General features: G+C 42.0%; 1 protein-coding gene across 2 annotated transcripts in view; it reads left to right on the forward strand.

The window, feature by feature from the left end:
* WDR7 (WD repeat domain 7) overlaps positions 1 to 27,476 on the forward strand; it is a 479,768-nt gene that overhangs the window by 157,145 nt on the left and 295,147 nt on the right. Inside the window, exon 17 of one of the 2 annotated variants that reach the window (XM_056544810.1) lies at positions 18,058 to 18,144. The exons of the other annotated variant lie outside the window; for it this stretch is intronic. Within the exon in view, the coding sequence (XP_056400785.1) occupies positions 18,058 to 18,144 (87 nt within the window). The remainder of the gene's footprint in view (positions 1 to 18,057; positions 18,145 to 27,476) is intronic. 2 annotated transcript variants of the gene reach the window in all.

The raw sequence follows: 27,476 nt of genomic DNA on the forward strand, positions 1-27,476 counted from the left end.
TTTTACGTTACGGGTGCCGGATCCGGCGGGGGGTGGGGCAAACCAGGCTCTCCCGTGCCCTAGCTGGACCAGCGTTGAAATCCATTTACTTTAATGAGCCGACCGGGGTCAAATGGGGACTCCGGTCGGCTAATTTTTGACCCGTATGCGGTTTCCTGACCGGACCTAAAACCATAGTATACTACGGTTTTAGGTCCGGTCACAAAACCAGATACGGGTCAAAAATGAGCCAAATGGAGTCACCGTTTGAACGCGGTCGGCTCATTAAAGTAAATGGATTTCAGCGCTGGTCCGGCTGGGGTACGGGAGAGCCCGGTTGGCCCCTCCCCCAGCCAGATCCGGCACCAGTAATGTAAAAACTTAGTGTGAATGCAGCCTTTATTATGTTTTTAGGGGAGTCATGTCCCCTAAATAAAGACGAAAAGCAGAGCCCTAAGTCTTAGAATAGTCATGATACGTTCATGTGAATCTTTTTATATGGATTATATAACATCCGTTCTCATGATCATTATAGGGGTTTTCCAGGTCTAATAAAAATAAATAAATAAAAATAAATGTAACTGGGAAAAATGAAAAGTTGTTTCCCAGCAGTCACATGCATTCAGAAGCTGCTGTGCAGAAAGCGTGAGCACTGATCTTTAGCACTTGCAGGTGATGATGCGAAGATCTTACACAAGCCTCAAGGCATATGTAACTCCCCCAATATCCACAGAAAATGATTTATATATGTATTTAGTAATTAACTCATACCGCTATGCCAGGGCCAGATGTTACCACCATACTGAATGTTACCTCTAATATTATTAAACAAAATGCCCTATACAAAGACCATTATTACCAACGATACTTCTATTCAGGCAGGGCCTAAATAGTACTGCCACTCTGTGACCCTATATTCCATAGTGACTTAATAATACCATCATACTGTTACTGAATAAAATCTGTTATATATAAATATCAATATTACCAATTATACTGCAATACCAGTCCCAAATAACACTGCCACATCGTGACCACATAATACCACTACATAGTGATTCAATATTGTCATCATACTGAATAAAAACAACTGTACAATTATCAATATTACCAATTATATAGCAATACCATGCTCAAATAACTTCCACATCGTGACCACTACATAGTGATTCAATATTGTCATCATCCTGAATGAAAACAACTGTACAATTATCAATATTACCAATTATATATCAATATCATGCCCAAATAACACTGCCACATCATGACCACATAATACCACTACATAGTGATTCAATATTGTCATCATACTGAATGAAAACCACTGTACAATTATCAATATTACCAATTATATAGCAATACCATGCCCAAATAAAACTGCCACATCATGACCACATAATACCACTACATAGTGATTCAATATTGTCGTCATACTGCATAAAAACAATTGTACAATTATCAATATTACCAATTATATAGAAATACCATGCCCAAATAACACTGCCACATCATGACCACATAATACCACTACATAGTGATTCAATATTGTCACCCAACTGAATAAAAAACCACTGTACAATTATCAATATTACCAATTATATAGCAATACCATGCCCAAATAAAACTGCCACATAATACCACTACATAGTGATTCAATATTGTCACCCAACTGAATAAAAAAACACTGTACAATTATCAATATTACCAATTATAAAGCAATACCATGCCCAAATAACACTGCCACATCGTGACCACATAATACCACTACATAGTGATTCAATATTGTCGTCATACTGAATAAAAAACCACTGTACAATTATCAATATTACCAATTATATAGCAATACCATGCCCAAATAAAACTGCCACATAATACCACTACATAGTGATTCAATATTGTCACCCAACTGAATAAAAAAACACTGTACAATTATCAATATTACCAATTATAAAGCAATACCATGCCCAAATAACACTGCCACATCGTGACCACATACCACTACATAGTGATTCAATATTGTCGTCATACTGAATAAAAAACCACTGTACAATTATCAAACTTGCCAATTATACTAAAATACAAAACCCAAATGATACGGCCACATGGTAACCACTTAATACCGAGATGACTTAATAGTATTACTATATTATTTAAGGGTTTGGCCACCTTTACCACATTTTTAAATAAAACCTAACATGTTTACATTTGAACTGTCCGATCTTTTTGAGACAATTGTACCCCCCCCCCCTTTTTTCTTTTTTTTTTCTTAAAGGGGTAAACCAGGAAAAAACTTTTTTTTATCAACTGGCTCAAGAAAGCTAAACAGATTTGTAAATTACTTCTATAAAAAAATCTTAATCCTTCCAGTAATTATCAGCTGCTGAAGTTGAGTTGTTCTTTTCTGTCTGGCAACAGTGCTCTCTGCTGACATCTCTGCACAGAGTAGAAGAGGTTTGCTGTAGGGATTTGCTTCTACTCTGGACAGTTCCCGAGACAGGTGTAATCAGAGAGCACTTCGAAAAGAACAACTCAACTTCAGCAGCTTATAAGTACTGAAAGGATTAAGATTTTTTTTAATAGAAGTTTTTTTCCTGGATAACCACTTTAAGAACACACAAAACCTCAGTGAACTGAACATTCATGGGTGAGGCCGGGTGAGATAGCCATCCGAATGTGCGCCCAACGTCTATCACACATGTTTTGCTTTCTTAAAACAATCGTTTGCTGTGAAATAACAGCAGCTAGTAATTGTTTTGGTTGGAATTTTCTGTTTTCAGAAACTTTAATCCAGTGTTACCCAACCAGGGTGCCTCCAGATGTTGCAAAACTACAACTCCCAGCATGCCTGGACAGCCTATGGCTGTCCAGGCATGCTGGGAGTTGTAGTTTTGCAACACCTGGAGGCACCCTGGTTGGGAAACACTGCTTTAATCCATTGTCTGGTATTCTATATCAGCACGGGATAAAAAAAAATAAAACATCAGAACTATATTATTATTATTTTTTAATCATTTTTTTTTTTTTTTTGGGAAAGACAGGGTTTCACGGCTCTTGAAATAAAATGCAAAAATGAAAATAAACAAACAACACGGGTCATTGTTCCCTGCACTTGTGATATGTTATCATATTCTTTTCCTTTTGTATGTCTTTTTATGGGGTTGCCGTCTCCTTGATCCCAAAAAAAGAGTAAATAATTAAAGTCAAACCCAACAAAGGAAATAGTTTAGCCCCATTAGACATGCCAGCATCTTCCCGATGCCCTATTGTTGGCATCTAATGTCCTCTCCCGCCTGTTAGGGAATCAGGCCATCCACGGGGCACAATGCGTTCCTGCTAATGATAGAGCCCAGGACGCTATTTAAATAGTAACCCGAGATAATGGCTGTAGCTTCTCCGAAACCCCCCCCCCCCCCCCCTTTCTCCTTAAACCCCCCCCCCCCCCCCCCTTAGTTCTTGTTGCAGTAATTCGGCTTGAAAGGCATACATGTTCAAAATGCACATTCCTATTATGTCGAGAGCCTGAATGCAAATGTCAGCTGTCCCCGGAATTAAGCCCCTTGTTTGTTCTACTAAAGCCGTGATGAGGGGCGCATCGCCACCTCGCCCTCCTCGCCCCCTCACACGTGCCTCACTGACACCATGATACATTTGCATTGAATTATGAAACAGATCGTCCTCATGCAGATGCCCCGGTGAGGACAAAAGAATTTAACTGCATGAAAAGCAAACAAGCCTCCCCCCCATACAAAAACATTGTTTAACTCGTGCAAGGAAAAACGCCTGGCATTGTCATTCTGCCGGAGCTGCTTGGGCATGACATATGGTAATTTCTCTATAGGAAAGGAAGTGTGAAGCAGTGACCTCTAAATCTCAACATTGACCTCCAGTTATACAATATGGGAGTCTTAAGGGCCTCGTCCCCTTTCATATGGTAATGGACGCCCGCCCCGCACCGCTTACACCACAGTTCTCTTTATTACCACCGAACAGTCGGCACACGGAGGACATGCCAGTAGTGAGGCGCTATTATTTATTTATAAAGCAACAGGATCCCCGGCTGCTAATTTCTGCACAATGGAGGTGAAAGCAAGAAGACACCCAGGGACCATAAAGACCATATTGCAAAATAAATATATAGAGTGTCGTGAAAAATTTTTATATTTTTTTTTATTTTTATTTTTTTGGTACCCCCTTTCCCTGCCCTTCTCCTCCTACAGTGGGGCAAAAAAGTATTTAGTCAGCCACCAATTGTGCAAGTTCTCCCACTTAAAAAGATGAGAGAGGCCTGTAATTTTCATCATAGGTATACCTCAACTATGAGAGACATAATGAGAAAAAAAATCCATAAAATCACATTGTCTGATTTTTAAAGAATTTATTAGCAAGTTTTGGTGGAGAATAAGTATTTGGTCACCTACAAACAAGCAACTGGCTCTCACAGACCTGTAACTTCTTCTTTAAGAGTCTCCTCTGTCCTTCACTCGTTACCTGTATTAATGGCTCCTGTTTGAACTTGTTATCTGTATAAAAGACACCTGTCCACAACCTCAAACAGTCACACTCCAAACTCTATTATGGCCAAGACCAAAGAGCTGTCGAAGGACACCAGAAACAAAATTGTAGACCTGCACTAAGCTGGGAAGACTGAATCTGCTATAGGCAAGCAGCTTGGTGTGAAGAAATCAACTGTGGGAGCAATTATTAGAAAATGGGAAGACATACAAGATCACTGATAATCTCCCTCGATCTGGGGCTCCACGCAAGATCTCACCCCGTGGTGTCCAAATGATCACAAGAACGGTGAGGAAAAATCTCAGAACCACACGGGAGACCTAGTGAATGACCTGCAGAGAGCTTGGCCCAAGGTAACAAAGGCTACCATCAGTAACACACTTTGCAGCCAGGGACTGAAATCAAGAGGATTGGGAGAATGTCATATAGTCAGATGAAACCAAAGTAGAACTTTTTGGTAAAAACTCAACTCGTAGTGTTTGGAGGAGAAAGAATGCTGAGTTGCATCCAAAGAACGCCATACCTACTGTGAAGCATGGGGGTGGAAACATCATGCTTTGGAGCTGTTTTTCATCAAAGGTGCCAGGATGACTGATCTGTGTAAAGGAAAGAATGAATGGGGCCATGTATCGTGAGATTGTGAGTGAAAACCTCCTTCCATCATCCACCCATTGAAGATGAAACGTGGCTGGGTCTTTCAGCATGACAATGATCTCAAACACACCGCCCGGGCAACGAAGGAATGGCTTCGTAAGAAGCATTTCAAGGTCCTGGCCTAGCCAGTCTCCAGATCTCTGTGTTGTCCAGTGACAGCCCCAAAACATCACTGCTCTAGAGGAGATCTACATGGAGGAATGGGCCAAAATACCAGCAACAGTGTGTGAAAACCTTGGGAAGACTTACAGAAAACGTTTCACCTCTGTCATTGCCACCAAAGGGTATATAACAAAGTATTGAGATGAACTTTTGTTATTCACCAAATACCATATTTATCGGGGTATACCACGCACCGGCCTATAACGCGCACCTTCATTTTACCAAGGATATTTGGGTAAAAATGAGGGTGCGTGGGTGTGCGTGTGTATACCCCGATACACTGTTTCTTACCCCGCAGAAGCCCCCAGGAAAGGCAGGGGGAGAGAGGCCGTCGCTGCCTGCTTCTCTCCCCCTGCCTTTCCTGGGGTCTAGAGCCCTGCTGCCGGCCCTTCTCTCCCCCTGGCTATCGGCGCCGCTGCCACTTCTCTCCCCCTGGCTATCGGTGCCGCTGCCCTTTCTCTCCCCCTGGCTATCGGTGCCGCTGCCCTTTCTCTCCCCCTGTCTATCGGTGTCGCTGCCCCATTGCTCCCCCGTCACTCGTCATTGCGCCTCGCAGCGCATAGCAACGACGCAGGGGACGCACACCGGAGGCCTGAAGCAGCGCGGACCCGACCCCGGCAACAGGTAATTATACAACCGGGGATGGGGAGGCAACGAGGCACCGGTAATGGGTGCCTCTGCCCCTTCTCTCCCCCTGTCTGCCGGCGCCGCTTCTCTCCCCCTGGCTATCGGCGCCGATAGACAGGGGGAGAGAAGGGGCAGCGGCACCGATAGACAGGGGGAGAGAAGCGGCGGCAGCAGGGACCCCAGGACAGGCAGGGGCAGAGAAGCCCGCACCGGTGGCGGTCTCTGCACCTGCAAAAGCCGCTGCAGTTCATTGATTTAAAGCGCCCGCTTTAAATCATTGAACTGCAGCTGCTTATCGGCGTATAACACGCAGGTAGACTTTAGGCTGAAAATTTTTGCCAAAAAAATGTGTGTTATAGCCGATAAAAACGGTACTTTTTTTCCACCATAATTTACAAATAAATTCTTAAAAAATCAGACAATGTGATTTTATGGATTTTATTTTCTCATTCTGTCTCTCATAGTTGAGGTATACCTATGATGAAAATTACAGGCCTCTCTATTCTTTTTAAGTGGGAGAACTTGCACAATTGGTGACTGACTAAATACTTTTTTCCCCACTGTATATTAATGCATATTAGTCACACTGAGTGCTTTATGTCAATATGAGACAATGGGGCTCTATAGAAAACAGATTTTCAGGTGCACCCATATTATCCCATATAAGAAGGATATGTTTAGTTCTGGGCATCACCTGGGCCTGTACAGTCCTATGAAAACAAAAGCTTAAAGGGGTACTCCGCATGAAAACATATATTTTTTTTAATCAACTGATGCCAGAAAGTTAAACAGATTTGTAAATTACGTCTATTTAAAAATCTCAATTTTTCCAGTATTTATCAGCTGCTATATGCTCCACAGGAAGTTCTTTTCTTTTTGAATTTCCTTTCTGTCTGAACACAGTGTTCTCTGCTGACACCTCTGTCCATTTTAGGAACTGTCCAGAGCAGCATATGTTTGCTATGGTGATTTGCTCCTACTCTAGACAGTTCCTAAAATGGACAGAGGTGTCAGCAGAGAGCACTGTGCTCAGGCAGAAAGGAAAAATAAAAAGAAAAGTACTTCCTGTGGAGCATATAGCAGCTGAGCTTTCTAGTGGAGTACCCCTTTAAGTCATTGCATACTGAAAAGTTTATACAGGTTTCCAAATGCATTTAGTTTCTAATAATCACTGCTTGCTTTCAACTAATGGAGACGTTTAAGCTAGGTTCAGACTACGGAATCTCCGGGCAGAAAAATTCCGCCCGGAGATTCAGAGTGCAGTCAGCGCCGACTGAATCAGTCGGCGCTAGGACCACACGGACACTGCAGTCTCCAATAGACTGCAATGTGTTCCGCGAGTATTTCCACCTGAAGTAAGAGCAACGCCTTTCTTCAGGCGGAAATTTCCAAGCGGATTTTCCGTTCACAAATTCCCCTTCACAAATTCAAAGTGTGAATTTGCGAATGGAAACCCATTCACTACACTATACATTTTAGCAAGCGGAATTTCCGCCTGCAATTTCAAAGCGGAATTGCAGACGGAAATTCCGTAGTCTGAACCTAGCCTTATTGTTTGCATTCTGTGGATTACTGGTTCTTACTAGGGAGATCCAGCTGTGTATGGAGTTATAACAGATAATACTCCATGGAAAAATATCTCTCCTGTCTCTCTAGTGCAGTGTTTTCTAACCAAGGTGTCTCCAGCTGTTGCAAAACTACAACTACCAGCATGCCCGGACAGCCTTCGGCTGTCCGGGCATGCTGGAAGTTGTAGTTTTGCATTAGCTGGAGGCACGCTGATTGAGAACCATTGCTTTAGTGCCACCTAGAGGTAGCTTACTGGCTAGCTACATATACTGCGCAGTTTGCTCAACTCCCGTTAAAGTCAATGGGGGAGATTTATCAAAACCTGTCCAGAGGAAAAGTTGCTGAGTTGCCCATAGCAACCAATCAGATCGCTTCTTTAATTTTTCAGAGGCCTTTTCAAAAATGAAAGAAGTGATCTGATTGGTTGCTATGGGCAACTCAGCAACTTTTCCTCTGGACAAGTTTTGATAAATCTCCCCCCAGTGAATGTTACGAAAATTGCTTACTTACCAGTTCCAGCGGAGGGGGTCGGGAGCCATGTAAAGCGGAGATGGGATTACTATAGATAAACAGCACTATAGATCAGAATTTTGACCGAATCAGCCTGAAAAGACTTATTTTTACATCAATGTCAAGTTGGTTTCTTGTAAAAGCTTCATGACGAAAAATAAAGCCACTTTTATAGTTCCAACAGGAGTTGTTTAGGATTTTTAGGAAGGGCAAATCTGCATTGTCGTGTATCAGTAAAATAAAGGCAGTAAATCCTTTGGGGGCTTTACTGGCTGCCGTGTGAATTGACACCAACAAATAAGGCTGAAAAGAATCATATCATATTAAATGTATAGGAGTTGCGGGACCAATGATTGGCGGAGAGACACCGTGACGCCACGTCTACAACTCCAGAGAACAGACCATCAGCGGAGAATGGCCACTTTTTGGGCACATTTTTGGGCTAAATAAAAATTTTCACCAGACAACCCCAAAGAATAGGGGATAAGATGTCTGGTCGTTGGGGTCCCGCCGATGGCCCCCAGACCCCCCCCCCCCGCAATCTCGGTGCCGCACCTGGCATTATAAACAGTAAGGGTTTCAGCTGGGTTTCTGCGGCCAGAGATTAGACACCAACGCCCCTTTGGTGATGTCAAGCCATGCCTCCTTCATTCATGTCTGACGCCACACCCACATAGACATGAATGGAGGGGGCGTGGCGTGATGTCACATCTCTGGTCTCGGAAACCCAGCATTCTACACTTACTGTTTAGAATGCCGGGTGCGGCACATAGACCCCTGCATTCAGACATCTTATCCTGTATCCTTTGTACCCCTTTAACTTCATAGAAGACTTAAGTACCTAAAAAGGACTTGTGTCAGTATAAAAAAAAAAAAAGTGTTTTTATTTAACGCGCAACTGTGACGAATTTGTACCCCCATAAACTAATCGTAGGGTAACAAAGTTCTTTAGAATTACTCTCAAGGTATACCTTTTACTGCTTTCTAACAAGCTAAAAAATGCTGTAGAAGACAGCCAGCAACAGTCGTGCCGGCCGCGGGCTATAGCCACGCCTATCTCCTGTATGTCATCGGCATCGCTAGGACTGCTGTGTGATTGGTCCCAGCACATAGGCCCCTTCATTATCCTTATCTGTGGCGGCGAACATACAAATGTCGGCAAAAAAACAAGTGCCCGTTCTCCTTTTAGGTTACAGTGCCGTCACAGCGGGTTAGTCTGCATAGCAAGCGGCAGAGCATTACGCTGTGCACGGGGGCCGGGAGCGAGCACTGGTTATGAAAACTAGCCGCCCGCAGCGCCGGTGATTTGAAGAAAACTCGCGCTCTCCTTATGGCCCCAGTATACATACGGTGATGTAATCACAGCATACTGGGGCCATCAGGAGAGCGCGCTTGCGGCCTGCAGCACCAGGAAAGTTTTCTTCAAATCACCGCCGCTGCGGGCGGCTAGTTTTCATAGCAAGTGCTCTCTCCCGGACCCATTGCGCAGTGTAATGCTCTGCCGCTTACTATGCAAAGTAAGGATAATAAAGGGGCCTATATACTGCTACCAATCACACAGCGGTCCTAACGATGACATACAGGAGATAGGCGTGGCCATAGCCACGCCTATCCGACTGTTGCTCGCTGTCTTATAAAGCATTTTTTAGCCTGATAAAAGCTGCTAGAAAGCAGTAAAAGGTATACCTGGAGAGTAATTCTAAAGAACTTTTGTTACCCTGTGATTAGTTTATTGGGGTACAAATTTGTGACAATTGCGCTTTAATTTTGTTGCCTTTGTTTCCATAATTTTAAGTTTGGTTTTTTTACTAATTTGCTACACCCTCCAATTCCCTGTTCTTGAGATATAGGGATTTTACTGTATGGTTGACTATATTTTCCTAAATATTCAGGTGAACCTCATTTAATAAAGGGGTGTGAATGCTAGGTTCAGCGGGTAAAATCCTTTTTCACACTCCCTCAGCCCAAACCTGGTTAACACACCCTTATCCTCATATTCACATCCCCTAAACCTTCTTCATGCCCCCCTGAGCTTAGCATTTACATCATTTTTTAAAATAAAAGTCCAAGTGGCATGATTACTCAAGGCAAAGTGCAAATAGTCTATCAAATAGCTGGCCGAGGGGGAGATCTGACATAGCAAAATGAAAACAGCTTTGGTATCAGGGCATCAAATAGAAAAAATTATGTTTTTTGTTCTTTTTTATACTGACCACATATCCACTTTAAAGAGTACCTGTCACCAAACTAAACTTTTAATATACTATTCCTTATGTAATTATAAGACACTTTGCTATTTACTTGCTGTTAAAATTCTCAACCTTTTATGTTTTTAATTTGATTGAAAAAACATGGCTACTAGGTTAATGGATTGTGGAGAGAAAAGGAGGCCCTTAGGTCCGGCGCTGCTTGGTCCACAAAGGTTCAGTTGAAATAGTGATGGAGGTTAAAAGTGGTTTATTTAAAATTAATAAATAAAACTATTTTCCAAATGCATGCGAGCAATAACGCGTTTCGGGATTAGCATATCCCTTCTTCAGATTGCAGATGTATAGAAGATGACAAACATGAACCTTTAAATAAGCAGTGAAAGAAGCGCCAAACCGATGTTCAAGGTCAGGGGGCGTGTGTTCATCCCGGAACTGAATCGGGGGACATTACCATTATAAAGCGTGTAACACATTAAGATACAAAGAAATTATGAATATGTAGATTATACAGATTAATACTGATGAGATTACAACATAATTTAAATGCACATATGTATTAATTTATACTTATTGGGCTGTAAATGACGTCAGTCATGTTGGAAAAAGGACCCAAAAAGAGGCTTGGGGCGCAGGACAGCGTATCCCATAGGGAGGCTTAGAGTGCATCAAACCGATAGGGTATCAGGTGATGTCAGAATAAGGTTTATATAAATGAATGAAAACTAAGTTTAGTTAAGAAAAGGCATGAGATCGCGTGGCATGTTTAAAAGGCAAATCTAAATTTCAAAGAGGAACTATGATGCGTATGTAGCCAATGAGGCAAAAAAAAGGGTGTGTGGCTGAAACTCAATAGCCAATCAGCTGGCAGTACGGCGTATGCTCTTGACGGGGATATAAACAAAGGTCACCTGGGGGATAGCGACCAATAAGGAGTGGATTAGGTGTGATACGTAGAGTTAAGGTGAGTGATGTACTGGGAATAACCAATCAGATTGTAAATCAGGGTAATAACGACTATTGAGACAGGAGAATATGTAGTTGAATATATAGTTATGATGACATTGGCTCAGAGAAACAATGTAGTGCTACTCCAACTTAAGTTACATGTTCGATATACTCATTGAGACCTGATGGTTGTAAAGTTTGTAAGCGGAATATCCAATAGTTTTCCCGGCGACGTAAACTCGTGTATCTTTGGTTGGTATCTTCTGTGATGTGTTCTATTGGGGTAATCCGAAAGTCTGAAAAACGGCAGTCATGCACCACCGCAGCGTGCCTTGACACACTGTGGAGACTGTATCCATTTGTTACATTTGATCTATGTTTATTTAGTCGGCAGCGCAGGGCTTGAATGGTGCGTCCTATGTATTGGAGGGAACAGGAACATTCCAACAGGTAGATAATGAATGACGTACTACAATTCATGAAAGTTTTTATGTTAAATATCTCCTGGGTTACATTAGATTTAAATGTTTTTTTAGCGTGGTTGATAGAATGGCAGCATTTGCATCTTGCGGTGTTACAACGGTAGCTACCTGTTACCGGGGGCATAGAAGGGAGTATAGAAGTTGCAATTTTCAGATTCTTTAGGCAACTGGGGGCTAAGATATTTTTAAGGGATTTGTTTTTCAGGTAGATAACATGTGGGTTGGGTGTAATGATATCCTTTAGGTACGGGTCTAGTTTGAGGATATTCCAATGTTTTTTTAGGATCTTATTGATGTTTTTATGGTCACTTGTGAAGGTAGTGATGAAGTTGCAGGTAAAACCAATATTTTCTCGGGAAGCATTTTTTGTTTCTGAGGATAGTAGACAGGTCTGTTGGTCTAGAGCTCTTGCTTTCTGGCAACTGTTTGAAATTAAGGATGTTGGGTAGCCTTTAGATTTAAATCTCTTGGTTAGGATTTTACTTTGCAAGGTGTAATCTGACATTTGTGTACAATTTCTCCTTATCCGCTTGTATTGACCATACGGAATATTATTTAACCATTTGTGAAAGTGGGAACTACTGTAATCCAAATAGCTGTTGCTATCAACTGATTTAAAGTAACTAAATACAGTCCGAATCTTCAACCTTTCTTCACATGCCCTGACCGATATCGAAGAGAGTGTCCTCAAAAAGGGATTATCTTTTTGTCCCACAGCCAGGTCCAGAGATTTCGACCTTTTTCTTGATCTAAATAATTATATTAGAAAATTAACCCTAAAACGACACTTTAACCTAACCTCCACAAATAGCACTTTGCCCACTACATACAATGAACTCTACGCCATTAATCTCGACCTGGCCCCTATAGCTACAGGTCTGAAACCCCCATCCACATTTCATCCGACTCATCACAAAGGTCCGTTCCTAGACACCTTTTCAGCAGCAGTCAGTTCTGACTTCAAACAATTATGCTCAACAACTGCAAATAGCTACAAATCCAACCTTTCCAATAAACAACGGGAAGCCGTAACTCCGTCTAAAGACAACTCAATCATAATCAAAGCAGCTGACAAAGGAGGTGGCATTGTGTTACTAGATAGAACTGACTACCTCCTCGAAGCCAATCACCTTTTGTCTGATACCACCTTCTATATACAATGACCTCACAATCCCACCACCATATATTCTAATGAACTTCAAGAATTTCTCTTGCAAGGTTACAACTCTGGCGTTTTAAGTAAAAAAGAATTGGAGTTTATCACCATCTCCCAACCAGATACCCCTCTTTTCTATTATTTACCTAAAATACATAAGAACGTTACCAACCCCCCAGGACGCCCCATCATTTCAGGTATCAATTCTCTCACCTCCAACCTTTCCCAGTATATAGATATCTTATTACAGCCTCTTGTCATCACTTCACCTGCAAATCTTCGCGACACTGCCGATTTCATAAATTCCATAATCAATATCCCCTGGAAAGACTCCTATTGTTTCCTAACAATGGATATAACATCCCTGTACACAATAATAGATCATGACCAAGGCATACAGGCTGTATTCTTTTTCCTAGACTCAGATCCCACAATGCCAACTGCCCAAAAAATGTTCCTCCTAAATAGTATCAAATTTATACTTCACCATAATTACTTCTCATTCAATAATCGCATCTATAAACAGGAACAAGGCACAGCGATGGGCACGCGTTTCGCACCCAGTCTGGCAAATCTTTTTGAGTCATTTTGAACAGCAGTTTGTCTATACACACTCTTTATTCCATCACTGCATAATTTACAGAAGGTTCATTGATGATATATTCATCATCTGGGATACCGATCTTAACTCTCTAAACACATTTATTCTGGATCTGAACAATAACACTCGGAATCTCCACTTTACCCACAACATCTACCCTAATAATGCAGAATTCCTGGATGTCATCGTCTTTCACAACCCTGATAATTCCATCAACACCAAAACTTACTTTAAATCAGTTGATAGCAACAGCTATTTGGATTACAGTAGTTCCCACTTTCACAAATGGTTAAATAATATTCCGTATGGTCAATACAAGCGGATAAGGAGAAATTGTACACAAATGTCAGATTACACCTTGCAAAGTAAAATCCTAACCAAGAGATTTAAATCTAAAGGCTACCCAACATCCTTAATTTCAAACAGTTGCCAGAAAGCAAGAGCTCTAGACCAACAGACCTGTCTACTATCCTCAGAAACAAAAAATGCTTCCCGAGAAAATATTGGTTTTACCTGCAACTTCATCACTACCTTCACAAGTGACCATAAAAACATCAATAAGATCCTAAAAAAACATTGGAATATCCTCAAACTAGACCCGTACCTAAAGGATATCATTACACCCAACCCACATGTTATCTACCTGAAAAACAAATCCCTTAAAAATATCTTAGCCCCCAGTTGCCTAAAGAATCTGAAAATTGCAACTTCTATACTCCCTTCTATGCCCCCGGTAACAGGTAGCTACCGTTGTAACACCGCAAGATGCAAATGCTGCCATTCTATCAACCACGCTAAAAAAACATTTAAATCTAATGTAACCCAGGAGATATTTAACATAAAAACTTTCATGAATTGTAGTACGTCATTCATTATCTACCTGTTGGAATGTTCCTGTTCCCTCCAATACATAGGACGCACCATTCAAGCCCTGCGCTGCCGACTAAATAAACATAGATCAAATGTAACAAATGGATACAGTCTCCACAGTGTGTCAAGGCACGCTGCGGTGGTGCATGACTGCCGTTTTTCAGACTTTCGGATTACCCCAATAGAACACATCACAGAAGATACCAACCAAAGATACACGAGTTTACGTCGCCGGGAAAACTATTGGATATTCCGCTTACAAACTTTACAACCATCAGGTCTCAATGAGTATATCGAACATGTAACTTAAGTTGGAGTAGCACTACATTGTTTCTCTGAGCCAATGTCATCATAACTATATATTCAACTACATATTCTCCTGTCTCAATAGTCGTTATTACCCTGATTTACAATCTGATTGGTTATTCCCAGTACATCACTCACCTTAACTCTACGTATCACACCTAATCCACTCCTTATTGGTCGCTATTCCCCAGGTGACCTTTGTTTATATCCCCGTCAAGAGCATACGCCGTACTGCCAGCTGATTGGCTATTGAGTTTCAGCCACACACCCTTTTTTTTGCCTCATTGGCTACATACGCATCATAGTTCCTCTTTGAAATTTAGATTTGCCTTTTAAACATGCCACGCGATCTCATGCCTTTTCTTAACTAAACTTAGTTTTCATTCATTTATATAAACCTTATTCTGACATCGCCTGATACCCTATCGGTTTGATGCACTCTAAGCCTCCCTATGGGATATGCTGTCCTGCGCCCCAAGCCTCTTTTTGGGTCCTTTTTCCAACATGACTGACGTCATTTACAGCCCAATAAGTATAAATTAATACATATGTGCATTTAAATTATGTTGTAATCTCATCAGTATTAATCTGTATAATCTACATATTCATAATTTCTTTGTATCTTAATGTGTTACACGCTTTATAATGGTAATGTCCCCCGATTCAGTTCCGGGATGAACACACGCCCCCTGACCTTGAACATCGGTTTGGCGCTTCTTTCACTGCTTATTTAAAAGTTCATGTTTGTCATCTTCTATACATCTGCAATCTGAAGAAGGGATATGCTAATCCCGAAACGCGTTATTGCTCGCATGCATTTGGAAAATAGTTTTATTTATTAATTTTAAATAAACCACTTTTAACCTCCATCACTATTTCAACTGAACCTTTGTGGACCAAGCAGCGCCGGACCTAAGTGCCTCCTTTTCTCTCCACAATCCATTATCCTACGGGTTCCTGCACAGGATACCAGTCAAGGCACCTCGGCTGCAGCACGGACACTTCCAACACCCCTTGAAATGGGGAGATACGCATAACCCTCAAGAGGGTCACCAGGTGAGAGTTTACCCTGCCAGGGTTCCCAACTGGGGTCCGTTTTTTTTACGGTATCACACGAGGCGCTGTCCTCTCTCCACTTTTTTCTCTCTCTCTACCATGGCTACTAGGTGGCTCTGCTATGTTCCCTGTGCAAGTCAAACAGTTAGTTTGGTCTCTTCCCGACCTTGCAGAAGACCACACTCGGGAAGTGCGTGCGGGGCATAGTGAGGCACAACTCTCACAGGCTTCAGTGACGTTGTGCCTGCTGGGGAACGCCCACTTTCTCCTGCCGGGAGCTCACACAATGTGAACAGGGGAAAGGTATGATATACAGCTTTTAACCCCTTAAGGACCAAGGGCGTACAGGTACGCCCTTGGTCCTGCTCTCCTGATATAACGCGGGATTACACAGTAACCCCGCGTCATATCACGGCGGGCCCGGCGTCATAGTGAAGCCGGGACCCGCCTCTAATAGCGCGCAGCGCCGATAGCGGCGCAGCGCGCTATTAACCCTTTAGCCGCGCGTTCAGAGCTGAGCCGCGCGGGTAAAAGTGAAAGTTGCCGGCTAGCTCAGTCGGGCTGTTCGGGATAGCCGCGGCTAATCGCGGCATCCCGAACAGCTGACAGGACAGCGAGAGGGCCCCTACCTGCCTCCTCACTGTCCGATCGCCGAATGACTGCTCAGTGCCTGAGATCCAGGCCTGAGCAGTCATGCGGCAGAATCGTTGATCACTGGTTTCTTATGAGAAACCAGTGATCAATGATGAAGATCAGTGTGTGCAGTGTTATAGGTCCAAAAAAAAAAAAAAACCACAGTGTAAATAAAAATAAACATATATGGTATCACCGCGTGCGGAAATGTCCGAATTATAAAAATATATTGTTAATTAAACCGCTCGGTCAATGGCGTGCGCGCAAAAAAATTCCAAAGTCCAAAATAGTGCATTTTTGGTCACTCTTTATATAATTTAAAAATGAATAAAAAGCGATCAATAAGTCCTATCAATGCAAAAATGGTACCGTTAAAAACTTCAGATCACAGCGCAAAAAATGAGCCCTCATACTGCCCCATACACGGAAAAATAAAAAAGTTATAGGGGTCAGAAGATGACAATTTTAAACGTATTAATTTTCCTGCATGTAGTTATGATTTTTTCCAGAAGTCCGACAAAATCAAACCTATATAAGTAGGGCATCATTTTAATCGTATGGACCTACAGAATAAAGATAAGGTATCATTTTTACCGAAAAATGTACTACGTAGAAACGGAAGCCCCCAAAAGTTACAAAACTGCGTTTTTTTTTCAATTTTGTTGCACAATGATTTTTTTTTCCGTTTCACCGTAGATTTTTGGGCAAAATGACTGACGTCATTACAAAGTAGAATTGGTGGCGCAAAAAATAAGCCATCATATGGAATTTTAGGTGCAAAATTGAAAGAGTTATGATTTTTTAAAGGCAAGGAGCAAAAAACGAAAATGCAAAAACGGAAAAACCCCCGGTCCTTAAGGGGTTAAAAGCTCGGAAATTTTTTTTAAGGGCAGGAAGGGTGTAAGGAGTAGTTGGGGAATATAATCTGAATTAGTTTAGAAAATATGGTTTGATGACACTAAGGGGGAGGACAGCAAAATGAAGTACTGAGCTGTCTTAAATAGACACTGTTATTTGCAAAAGCTGTTTATTTAATATAGATAATAACATTTTATGTATTTTTATACTATACACTAGTTAATAAATGTGTACATTTTTGGGTAAAAAATGTTGACTTGTCCCTGCAGCTATTACCTGTGTGTCTCTGTGTAATGTGTACACCCCTCCTGTATTTTGTCTCTGCGCAGAGACAAATGGGCAATAGCTACAAGGACAAGACAGTTTTTTTTTTTCACTCAGAAATATACACATTTTTTAACCAATGAATATTACAAATATACACTTTAAAGGACTAGTAACAAAAAAATGATACATTATTTCAATCAAGTTTTTCGTCAGTTCATGGTGGGAAGAGGCACCTTACTGTCACTTCCTGGAGACTAATAACCTATGACAGTTGACTTGATTCTTTTTAGCTGCCATAAAGCGCACACAGTGTGCTGCAATAATGGAAGCAAGTGACTCCAATATGAATTCCCCTAGGGATGTTTTATAAGAATTAAAAAAATGAATAATTTGCATAATATTAGATCTTATTGGTGAAACTAACATCCAGTCCATGAGATCAACAGGACTGTCTGGGATGTGTTGTCTGTTGTCCATGTTCTCTCTTCTCTCGCACCCTTGCTGTCTGTCAGTACTGCACTGCTGAGATCCGCTTGTCTCTCTCTTTCTCTCTAAAAACTGTTTTTCTGTGTTCTGCTTTGTATACTGATCTGTTCTGACGGGAAACGCTACTGTAGCTCATTTTCTCCTGTCTCTCTCTTCTCTTGTTTCTTTTGAAAGCTGTTGCGCCTGATGCTTCTGCTCGCACTGACTCCGATCCCTCTGGGTCTGACCGCACTTTGCATTCCTGTTTCTCAGTCAATGAAGGTATTTTGCTTCTCTTTTCTCCTGCTTTTTTTTTTGTTCTAACTGCTTGTCTTTTTATTTCACATATGTGTATTTATGTCATGGTTTTTGTAACATGTGAAATGTTTCCAGTTACTTGTATTATTTGTAGTAAACCTGATGTCTTGTCTTATCTCCGTTTTTCTGTGCTTTTCAATGCTATCTTTTGGTCTCTGTTTTCAGACATTTCAGGTTGGGGAAAGTTTCTATGTTGCTCAATGTGAATAGAGACAGGAAGTCCAAAAAATAGTTGGTAGATCCTGCCAGTATTTTTTTTTTTTAACATACAAGTGACCATGAATGTGCCACAAAGCAATACAAAAACAGAAAGCACGATTCCATGTACAAATATAATATAATAATGTACATATAAACAAAAGGGAAAGGGAAGGCACATCTAGTCAGTGGGACCCACAAATGAGTCAGGGAAACCCAAAAAGAGAAGAAAAAAGGGGAATTGTAAGAGTGAGTAATGGTATTCGGCAGAATCCTGGAAATAAAATCAGGTCTAGAGGAAACGGTCCTGACTGTTGTACAACTGTGCGGTGAGGTCTTCTATTCTTTAAACATCCTCTACCTTCTGGAGCCAAAATCATAAACTCGAGGGTTCCAGATGCCTTCACGTGCAGGGATACAAGCAGATAGATCATGGACTAAGTGGTGGACAACTGATAGGTAGTAGAATTACATGGAGAGGTGGAAGACCAAAAAGGCCAGGGAAAAAGGTAAAGTTAACCTCCAGACCTCTTTCCAAAAAAAGAAAAGTTCCATTAGACACAATGCTTCTAGCATGACCAAGGGAAACATTCTGTGAACATGACAGAGTTTGTATCTAGTTTCCTATGAGCAACTAGAGCTAGAGGAGAACTCTGTCATGGTCATCAAGCGAGAGGTTTGGTTAGCTGAAAATAAAAAATCCAAGTCGCATTTGCGTGACTGATCATTGCAAAAGTCCAGAGGTTGGGTCTGATGAGATCTAAATCTCTGTACAGAGATTAAAAAGGGCCAGAGAGGGGAAAAAGAAAGAAAATGGTAAAGCTGCTGGCTTCTCCAAAAACCTAGTGAACATGGTTCAGAGAGGTCCCTCAGAAAGGAAGCCGAAAGCCAAGAACGATCATAGGAAAAAAGAATGATCCTTGAAACAACCTGTGGCAGCCCAGGCTAAAAGGCAGGATCATTCATACCTGGCGAGAAGGTAGGGTTACCAAGAATAGGAAAGAGTTAAGTGGGATATGGTGCAATGTGTCCCATAATGAAAAACCTATCACAGAGTTTCAGTTTAGGAGAAATGGAAGAATGAGAAGGGCCTAAGTGGTGGGAGGAAGAAAGGTGGGTGGCCAAGACTTGGGGGACTGGGAAGAGAGAGGCTTCTAAGGCCATCCAAAGTATAGAGGATAAGTGTCTGTGCCAGTCAAGCACTCTAGAGCGATGTGCCACTGCCTAGTAAAAGTGGATATTGGGAGGGTCACTCCCACCCACAGCTTTCAGGCGCTACAGTGTGAATTTGGCAGGTTTGTGAGCCTGAGAAAAATTTCATAAACAAGAAAGAGAGTGTGTGAAAAAAAGTACGCAGGGATGTGGAGTCTAAAAATGTAGACAAGGGAGAAGATTAATCTTAAAGATTGAGCATCTGCTAAAAATAAGTAAACGCACCCTGATGCCATCTTTCTTTAATCCTCTGCATTTTTTGTAAAAGACGGTGAAACTTAGTTTGATAGAGGAGTTGGGTCAGTTGGATGGGACAGATAAGGTGATCTGATGCTTTTATTATTGTAGAAAAAGGTTAGATGGTGAGGATAAGGTAGATGGTGCTCACCTTTAGGTGTTGTTCTGCAGGCACAACACTGTTCTTAGCCTTATTATAAATCAAAGTTTCTTTGTCCGGGAGCTGGAAGCTTCTGGCCACCAGAATGAGTTCGTTCAGGAGCAGTGCGAGACAGGGGAATGCAGAGTGGGGAGTTCGGCAAAACTCCTCTAAAAGTCGTCTTGGATGCTGCAGTGCTTACCTGGGGTTCAATAATCCCGTAGGGCAATCGGGATTTGAAAAATGATTTTTTATTTGTTGCAACAGGAACAACGCGTTTAAAGAGGACAACTCTCTTCGTCATATCTTCGTATGTATACATAGTATACATTTTTAGATGTATTTCCCATTGCAACAAATAAAAAAATAATTCTTCATATCTCAATTGCCCCATGTGGTTACTGAACCTCTGGTAAGTGCTGCAGCATCCAATCCCACTTTTTAGAGGAATTTTTCTGAACGCCTCACTCTGCATTCTACAGATAAGACGAAGATGGAAGGGATATAAGGAGAGCCTCGAATGTCTGCATGTTCATTTTATAGTTAGAATGGTGCTGCATATTCAGAGAGTTTCATGACGAGGTTGGGAATGGAATTGGTAGGATTATTAATGAAGGGCAGCTGTTCATCTGTGTAGGTAACAACTTTATGCACATGAATGCCCACGTAGACTCCTTAAACATCCGGATCCTGTCCGAAGGAGGGGTTCCAGGGTGAATATAATGATTTATGGGGAATCGGACACTCCTGGAGAGGACCACTAGAGATGGAGAAAGGGATGGAGACAGGGATCTCTGCTGCAGGAGGGATATAGGGAGTCCAGCCAAAATTGCATATTCGAGCCAAGACGAATATAACAAAGGATGCGTGCAAGAAAAAAACAACTAACCTGGTCAAAGACCTTTTTTACTTGTCTGAAAAGCGATATGGATGGTAAATCTGCAGAGGAAACATGATAGACTATGTTGATGTCCCTGATCGTCATGTCTGGCGAGGGCCCGCCAAATGAATTCTGTAGTTTTTTTTTTTTATATTAAATATCTTTTATTTCTTTTAAATATAAAATTTACAAAATTACAGTATACGATTCAGATATACATAACAACACCAATCAAAGGAAGAAGGCCATATAGCCATGCTTATACTAGTCTGCATCCAAAAAGTATACCTACTCATTATTAATACCCCCACCCCCACCCCACCTTCTGGCACAGAGAGAGAGAGAGAGAGAGAGGAAAGAGAAAAAAAAGGGTGTAGCGTTTAATGTGCAAGTCCTTTGGGTGTTCCAGGTAGCGAATAAAGATGGTCATGGCTAATCTTTGAAGTCTGTCCCTACTAATCTCCACAGAAGGTCCCCTGATCTTTATGTTGTTACAGCAACTTTGGGTTTCAAGGTCGTCCACGTGGCGAGCAAGGTCCCACAATGCAGATTCATGAGCCACGACCTGAGGGTCTAGGGTTGAAAGGGCAAAGTGCAGAGACACTTGGCACTGTTCCAACTAGGCAGTTGAGGTGGTGACAGGTGTATTAGATACCTTAAGTTCAGTCATGTTCTTAGCATGGGGCTCCTCCATATTGGCAAGCTAAGAGGAAATGTATGCATGTGTAGGCAGGGACTTTAGGAGCTTCCTGACCTCCAAGAGAAAAGCAGCAGTATTATCAGAAGTCATCAGGTTCCTGCAAGGAAGGAGGAAGGAGAATGCTGAGTTCTAAAGATGTATGGGATTGCTCACTGAGATCTTAGACTTATGTGGGGTGTAGAGGAGTGTACATGGGTGACAGAGGGGTGTAGAGGAGTGTAAAGGGGTGACAGAGGGGTGTAGAGGAGTGTACAGGGGTGACAGAGGGGTGTACATGGATGTCAGAGGGGTGTTCATGGGTGAAAGAGGGGTGTTGGGAGTGTACATTGGTGACAGATGGGTGTAGAAGAGTGTACATGGGTGACAGAGGGGTGTAGAGGAGTGTAAAGGGGTGACAGAGGGGTGTAGAGGAGTGTACAGGGGTGACAGAGGGGTGTACATGGATGTCAGAGGGGTGTTCATGGGTGAAAGAGGGGTGTTGGGAGTGTACATTGGTGACAGATGGGTGTAGAAGAGTGTACATGGGTGACAGGTTGGCGTAGGGGGTGAAAAGTGGACATAGATGACAGGAAAGTGGAAAAGGATGAAAGTGGGTAACAGGGGTGACAGAGGGGAGAAGGTGCATTACCTTAATTAAGCTGAGCTGAGCCGTCCTTCTGCGGGGGTGGGGGGGGTGGGGGGGGGGGCGCGTAGAATCAGCACCATCCCCTGCATTTCTCCCCGTCCCGGCCTGCGTGCCTGTGACTCACTCACGGCACCACAGGGGAAGGGGGACGCTCTGTGTGCAGTGCGCACGTACACCCAATGCGCACGCAGGCTTCCTTTCCCCCCTGCACCGCCATGATTCACAGGCACCCAGGCCGGGGCAGGAGATTTAAAAAAAAATTCAAATTACCTGCTGGAGCCCGCGGGACCCCTTGCAGTTCTCAAGGTTGGGAACCCCGGTTGGGAATCACTGATCTATGTAAACCATCTACTGATGGTTATCGTTATCATTGGAATCGTACAGACCCATATAATTAAGAAAGCATGTCAGATTTACCGTATTGTGAACTTGAAAAAAATTATTTCCCCACAAGTTTGCGCTATTCTATTAATTTTTTAAAATTTTGCCTAACATATGTATTTTTTCTGGCTCGGTAATACATTATATCATAAAATAAAGTTCGCCAATGAAAAGTAGAACTTGTACCGCAAAAAAGCCCTAATATAACTTTGTCAGTGGAAAAATAAAAAAAGTTATGGGTCTTAGAATGTGAGGAGCAAAAAAACATGGGGTCATGAAGGGGTTAGAACAGGGTTTCCCAACCAGGGTGCCTCCAGCTTTGGCCAAACTACAACTCCCAGCATGCCCGGACAGCTAAAGGCATTCTGGGAGTTGTAGTTTGGCCACAGGTGGAGGCACCCTGATTGGGAAACACTGGGTTAGAGTAATATTTACAAGGCACCAACAAATTACATAACACGTTAGAGATTACAGTAATACACTCTAATTGTTAAAGATGAGGGCTCTGCTCATGAGAGCTTACAGTGTATGACAAGGAGCTTTATAGACCAGATGAGATTGACAAGGAGCCTTCCTTATAGACTAGACAAAAAACGCATGGAGCCTTATGGATTAGACAACATAGACAGAGACAAGGAGGAGATTTATCATAACTTGTGTAGAGGAAGAGTGGTGCAGTTTCCCATAGCAACCAATCAGATCGCGTCTTTCATTTTTCACAGGCCTCTTTAAAAATGAAAGAAGCAATCTGATTGGTTGCTATGGGCAACTGCACCACTCTTCCTCTCCACAGGTTGTAATAAATCTCCCCCAAGGTGCCTTATAGACAAGACAAGATAGACATAGACAAGAAGCCGACTAGACTAGACATGATAGACATAGACCATGAGCCTTAAAGACAAGATAGACATAGACAAGGAGCCTTAGGCTAAGTTCACACTACGGAATTTCCGCCTGCAAATTCCGCTTTGAAATTGCAGGCAGACATTCTGCTTACTAAAATGTATAGTGTAGTGAATGGGTTTCCGTTCACAAATTCACACTTCAGAATTTGTGAAGCGGTATTTGTGAACGGAAAATCCGCTTGGAGCCACGCCATTCTTCAGGCGGAAATACTTACGGAACACATTGCAGTCTATTGGAGACTGCAGTGTCCGCACGGTCCTAGCTCCGACTGATTCAGTCGGCGTTGGCTGCACTCGGGATCTCTGGGCGAAAACTTTGTGCCCGGAGTTTCCATAGTGTGAACCTAGACCTAGACTAGATATGATAGACATAGACAATGAGCCTTATGGACAAAATAGACATAGACAAGAAGCCTTATAGACCAGACAAGATAGACATAGACAAGAAGCCTTATAGACTAGACTAGACATGATAGACATAAACAAGGAGCCTTATAGACCAGACAAGATAGGTATAAACAAGGAGCCTTATAGACCAGACAAGATAGACATAAACAAGGAGCCTTATAGACCAGACAAGATAGACATAAACAAGGAGCCTTATAGACCAGACAAGATAGACATAGACAAGGAGCCTTATAGACCAGACAAGATAGACATAGACAAGGAGCCTTATAGACCAGACAAGATAGACATAGACAAGGAGCCTTATAGACCAGACAAGATAGACATAGACAAGGAGCCTTATAGACCAGACAAGATAGACATAGACAAGGAGCCTTATAGACCAGACAAGATAGACATAGACAAGGAGCCTTATAGACCAGACAAGATAGACATAAACAAGGAGCCTTATAGACCAGACAAGATAGACATAGACAAGGAGCCTTATAGACCAGACAAGATAGACATAGACAAGGAGCCTTATAGACCAGACAAGATAGACATAGACAAGGAGCCTTATAGACCAGACAAGATAGACATAAACAAGGAGCCTTATAGACCAGACAAGATAGACATAGACAAGGAGCCTTATAGACCAGACAAGATAGACATAGACAAGGAGCCTTATAGACCAGACAAGATAGACATAGACAAGGAGCCTTATAGACCAGACAAGATAGACATAGACAAGGAGCCTTATAGACCAGACAAGATAGACATAGACAAGGAGCCTTATAGACCAGACAAGATAGACATAGACAAGGAGCCTTATAGACCAGACAAGATAGACATAGACAAGGAGCCTTATAGACCAGACAAGATAGACATAAACAAGGAGCCTTATAGACCAGACAAGATAGACATAGACAAGGAGCCTTATAGACCAGACAAGATAGACATAAACAAGGAGCCTTATAGACCAGAAAAGATAGACATAAACAAGGAGCCTTATAGGCAAGATAGACATAAACAAGGAGCCTTATAGGCAAGATAGACATAGACAAGGAGCCTTATAGACTAGGCAAGATAGACATGGAGCCTTATAGCCAAGCCTAAGGCTGTCCAGACCTGCTGAGAGTTGTTTTTTTTGCAACAGCTGTAGGCACACTGATTGGAGCGCACTGCTTTAATGGGTCTACAATAGAAAAATGTAACATTTTTGAGACATTTGATCAGTTCTATGGATGTCCCCTAGTAGTTCTGATATTTAGTGATGACGACTGTGGCCGAGTCTCTGCTCTCAGTTGATGGAGAGAACATTTATAAAATGTTTCATAAAAGAAAAGGCTTGATGGCACTCACCATTACAGCAGTTAAAATGTATTTTCAGTCCCGGTTTGAGGATACATACAATGGCCGACGGGCCATATATAATATATATAAGGTTTATTGTTTCATTTACAAAACAAAAACTTGAACATGTGAATTTTAAGAATCCTGAAGTTGCTGTAATAATCTGCGTAGGGTAAATCCGCACATCTCGTGTGTGATACAGTCACTTCTGGCCTTCATTATAGATGTATCTATACAATCAGAACTTTCTGTGAATCGGCTGCGTGTGCAGCCACAGATAAACCAATGACCTTTACTATCGGTCTCTTTATCCATGGGTGAGATCTCTTTCAAGTATAATCTCCATAGAAGCCCGGTGCCACGCTCCAGCTGGAGATAAACGCAGAACAATGGACCCGTGTTCTGCAGCTTTATATTGAAGAAAGCAGATGCCACCTACTTTACCTTTAGCCAGTTCTAGCCGCAGATCTTGTAGTTGGAAATAAATGGTGGCGGATGGCTCTCATGATCTTGGAGTGATTTGTCCATATGATACACACACAGCCCATTGACTTCAGCTTTCAGTGATAACAATTGTGGTCTCAGCATCCCCTATTTGTACTTTATTGGTGATGCTGATGGTGGTGTGTGTGTGGGGGCGCTGTTCTAGTCCAAACCAGCTTAATATATGTTGGCTTGCAAATAGGTGCAGAAATCAACTGCACTTACTGTTGCCACCTATGTGATGAAAATAGTGTAAAAAAAAAGAAAAAGAAAAATCTTCACCTCACCTTCTGTGTAGTGTGCTCAGACACCTAAGGTTTGTTCACACAGGCGAAACTTGTGCAGAATGCCCGCATAGAATATTTTGCACCGACGTTCCAATGCAGCAGAGTCCCATTGATTTAAATGGACACTGTCAGATACAACAATTTTTTATATTTTGTTACTGATGAAAATGAAAGACCTCTTGTAATATCGTCGTTTATTTTTATTAAATATAAAAAAAAAAAAATGTAAAGTAAACAGCTCCTGAAAATTCTACCACTAGGGGTCCCCATACCTACTGAAACACTAACCAGTCCTTCAACAGCATCAGGCTTGTCCGTAAGTCATGGACAAGAGATGACTCATGGACAAGGCTGTATGAGCAGACACACTAATCACCTCCCACCACCACAAGGAGGGACACGCCCCCCTCCCACCACACACCAATCACCTCCCACCACCACAAGGAGGGACACGCCCCCTTCCCCTGAGAGGATTTCTAACACTTTGAGCTAATGAAAATAGGTATTTTTATAATAAATATAGGTGATAGAGGCAAAAAAATTTGATCTACATGGTCAGGATAAGCTAAGTAAGGCCCCTTTCACAATACAGTTATTCTCCTGTAAAAACTCCCATCATGCACTCCCGTCAGAAAGTCCATAAAACAGCCGTCAAAAAATCCTATTCATGTCAATGTTTTTTTTTTGACCACCCTTTAGCATTAGTCAGGACCAACATCCGTTATTTTTGATGGTGCAGATAACTGTGCATGCACAAATTTTTGTCCCGTCAAAAATAACGGTGAAATAACGGGCGTTAAAATTTTAACTTTAAAGTCTATGGCTGAGGATGTTTGCAAAGAATATCCGTTAGCGCCCATTATTTTCACCTTCTTTTATGATCCGTTATTGCTATTGAGCATGCTCAGTACAGCATCACTACCAGAAGGGATTAAAACCGACATAAAATAACGCACTATAACGGTGCATGATGGATGAAGTAACGGGTGATAAAGGATGGAACATGTCCGTTATTTTGACAGAATTCTCTTTAAAATAATGGACGTCATCTCTTAGCATCCGTTATGTTCAGTTATTATGTCTGTTTTTTCATGACCTCTTCCAGCAGAAAAACTGCTGTCAAAAGGCAGGAACGTGATGGTATTGTGAAAGAAGCCTAAGATATAATATATTTTTTGTAGGCTCTGTCAGGGACGCTTTCAATGGGATTCTGCTGCGCAGTTCACATGGCGGAATTTCCACACCAGATGTTTCTGCAGAGGATTTTCTGATTCTCGCGTCTGCAGAAAGAATAAATAAGTCTATTCTTCCTGCAAAGTCCACAAGGAAATGCATTTCCGCACATTTCGGAGCAGTCCTACCGCCCGCCGGATGTGCAGCACATATTCTGTACATTTTTCACCCATGTGAGCATAGCCTAAGGCCCAGTTCACACAGGCAGGACTGGTGTGAAATGTCCGCATGGAATATTCTAAATGCCCGCCGTCTTGGGAAAATGGGGGAAATTTATCC

The sequence above is a fragment of the Hyla sarda genome, chromosome 1 (genome assembly GCF_029499605.1).
Source record: "Hyla sarda isolate aHylSar1 chromosome 1, aHylSar1.hap1, whole genome shotgun sequence".
NCBI classification, from domain to species: Eukaryota; Metazoa; Chordata; class Amphibia; order Anura; family Hylidae; genus Hyla; species Hyla sarda.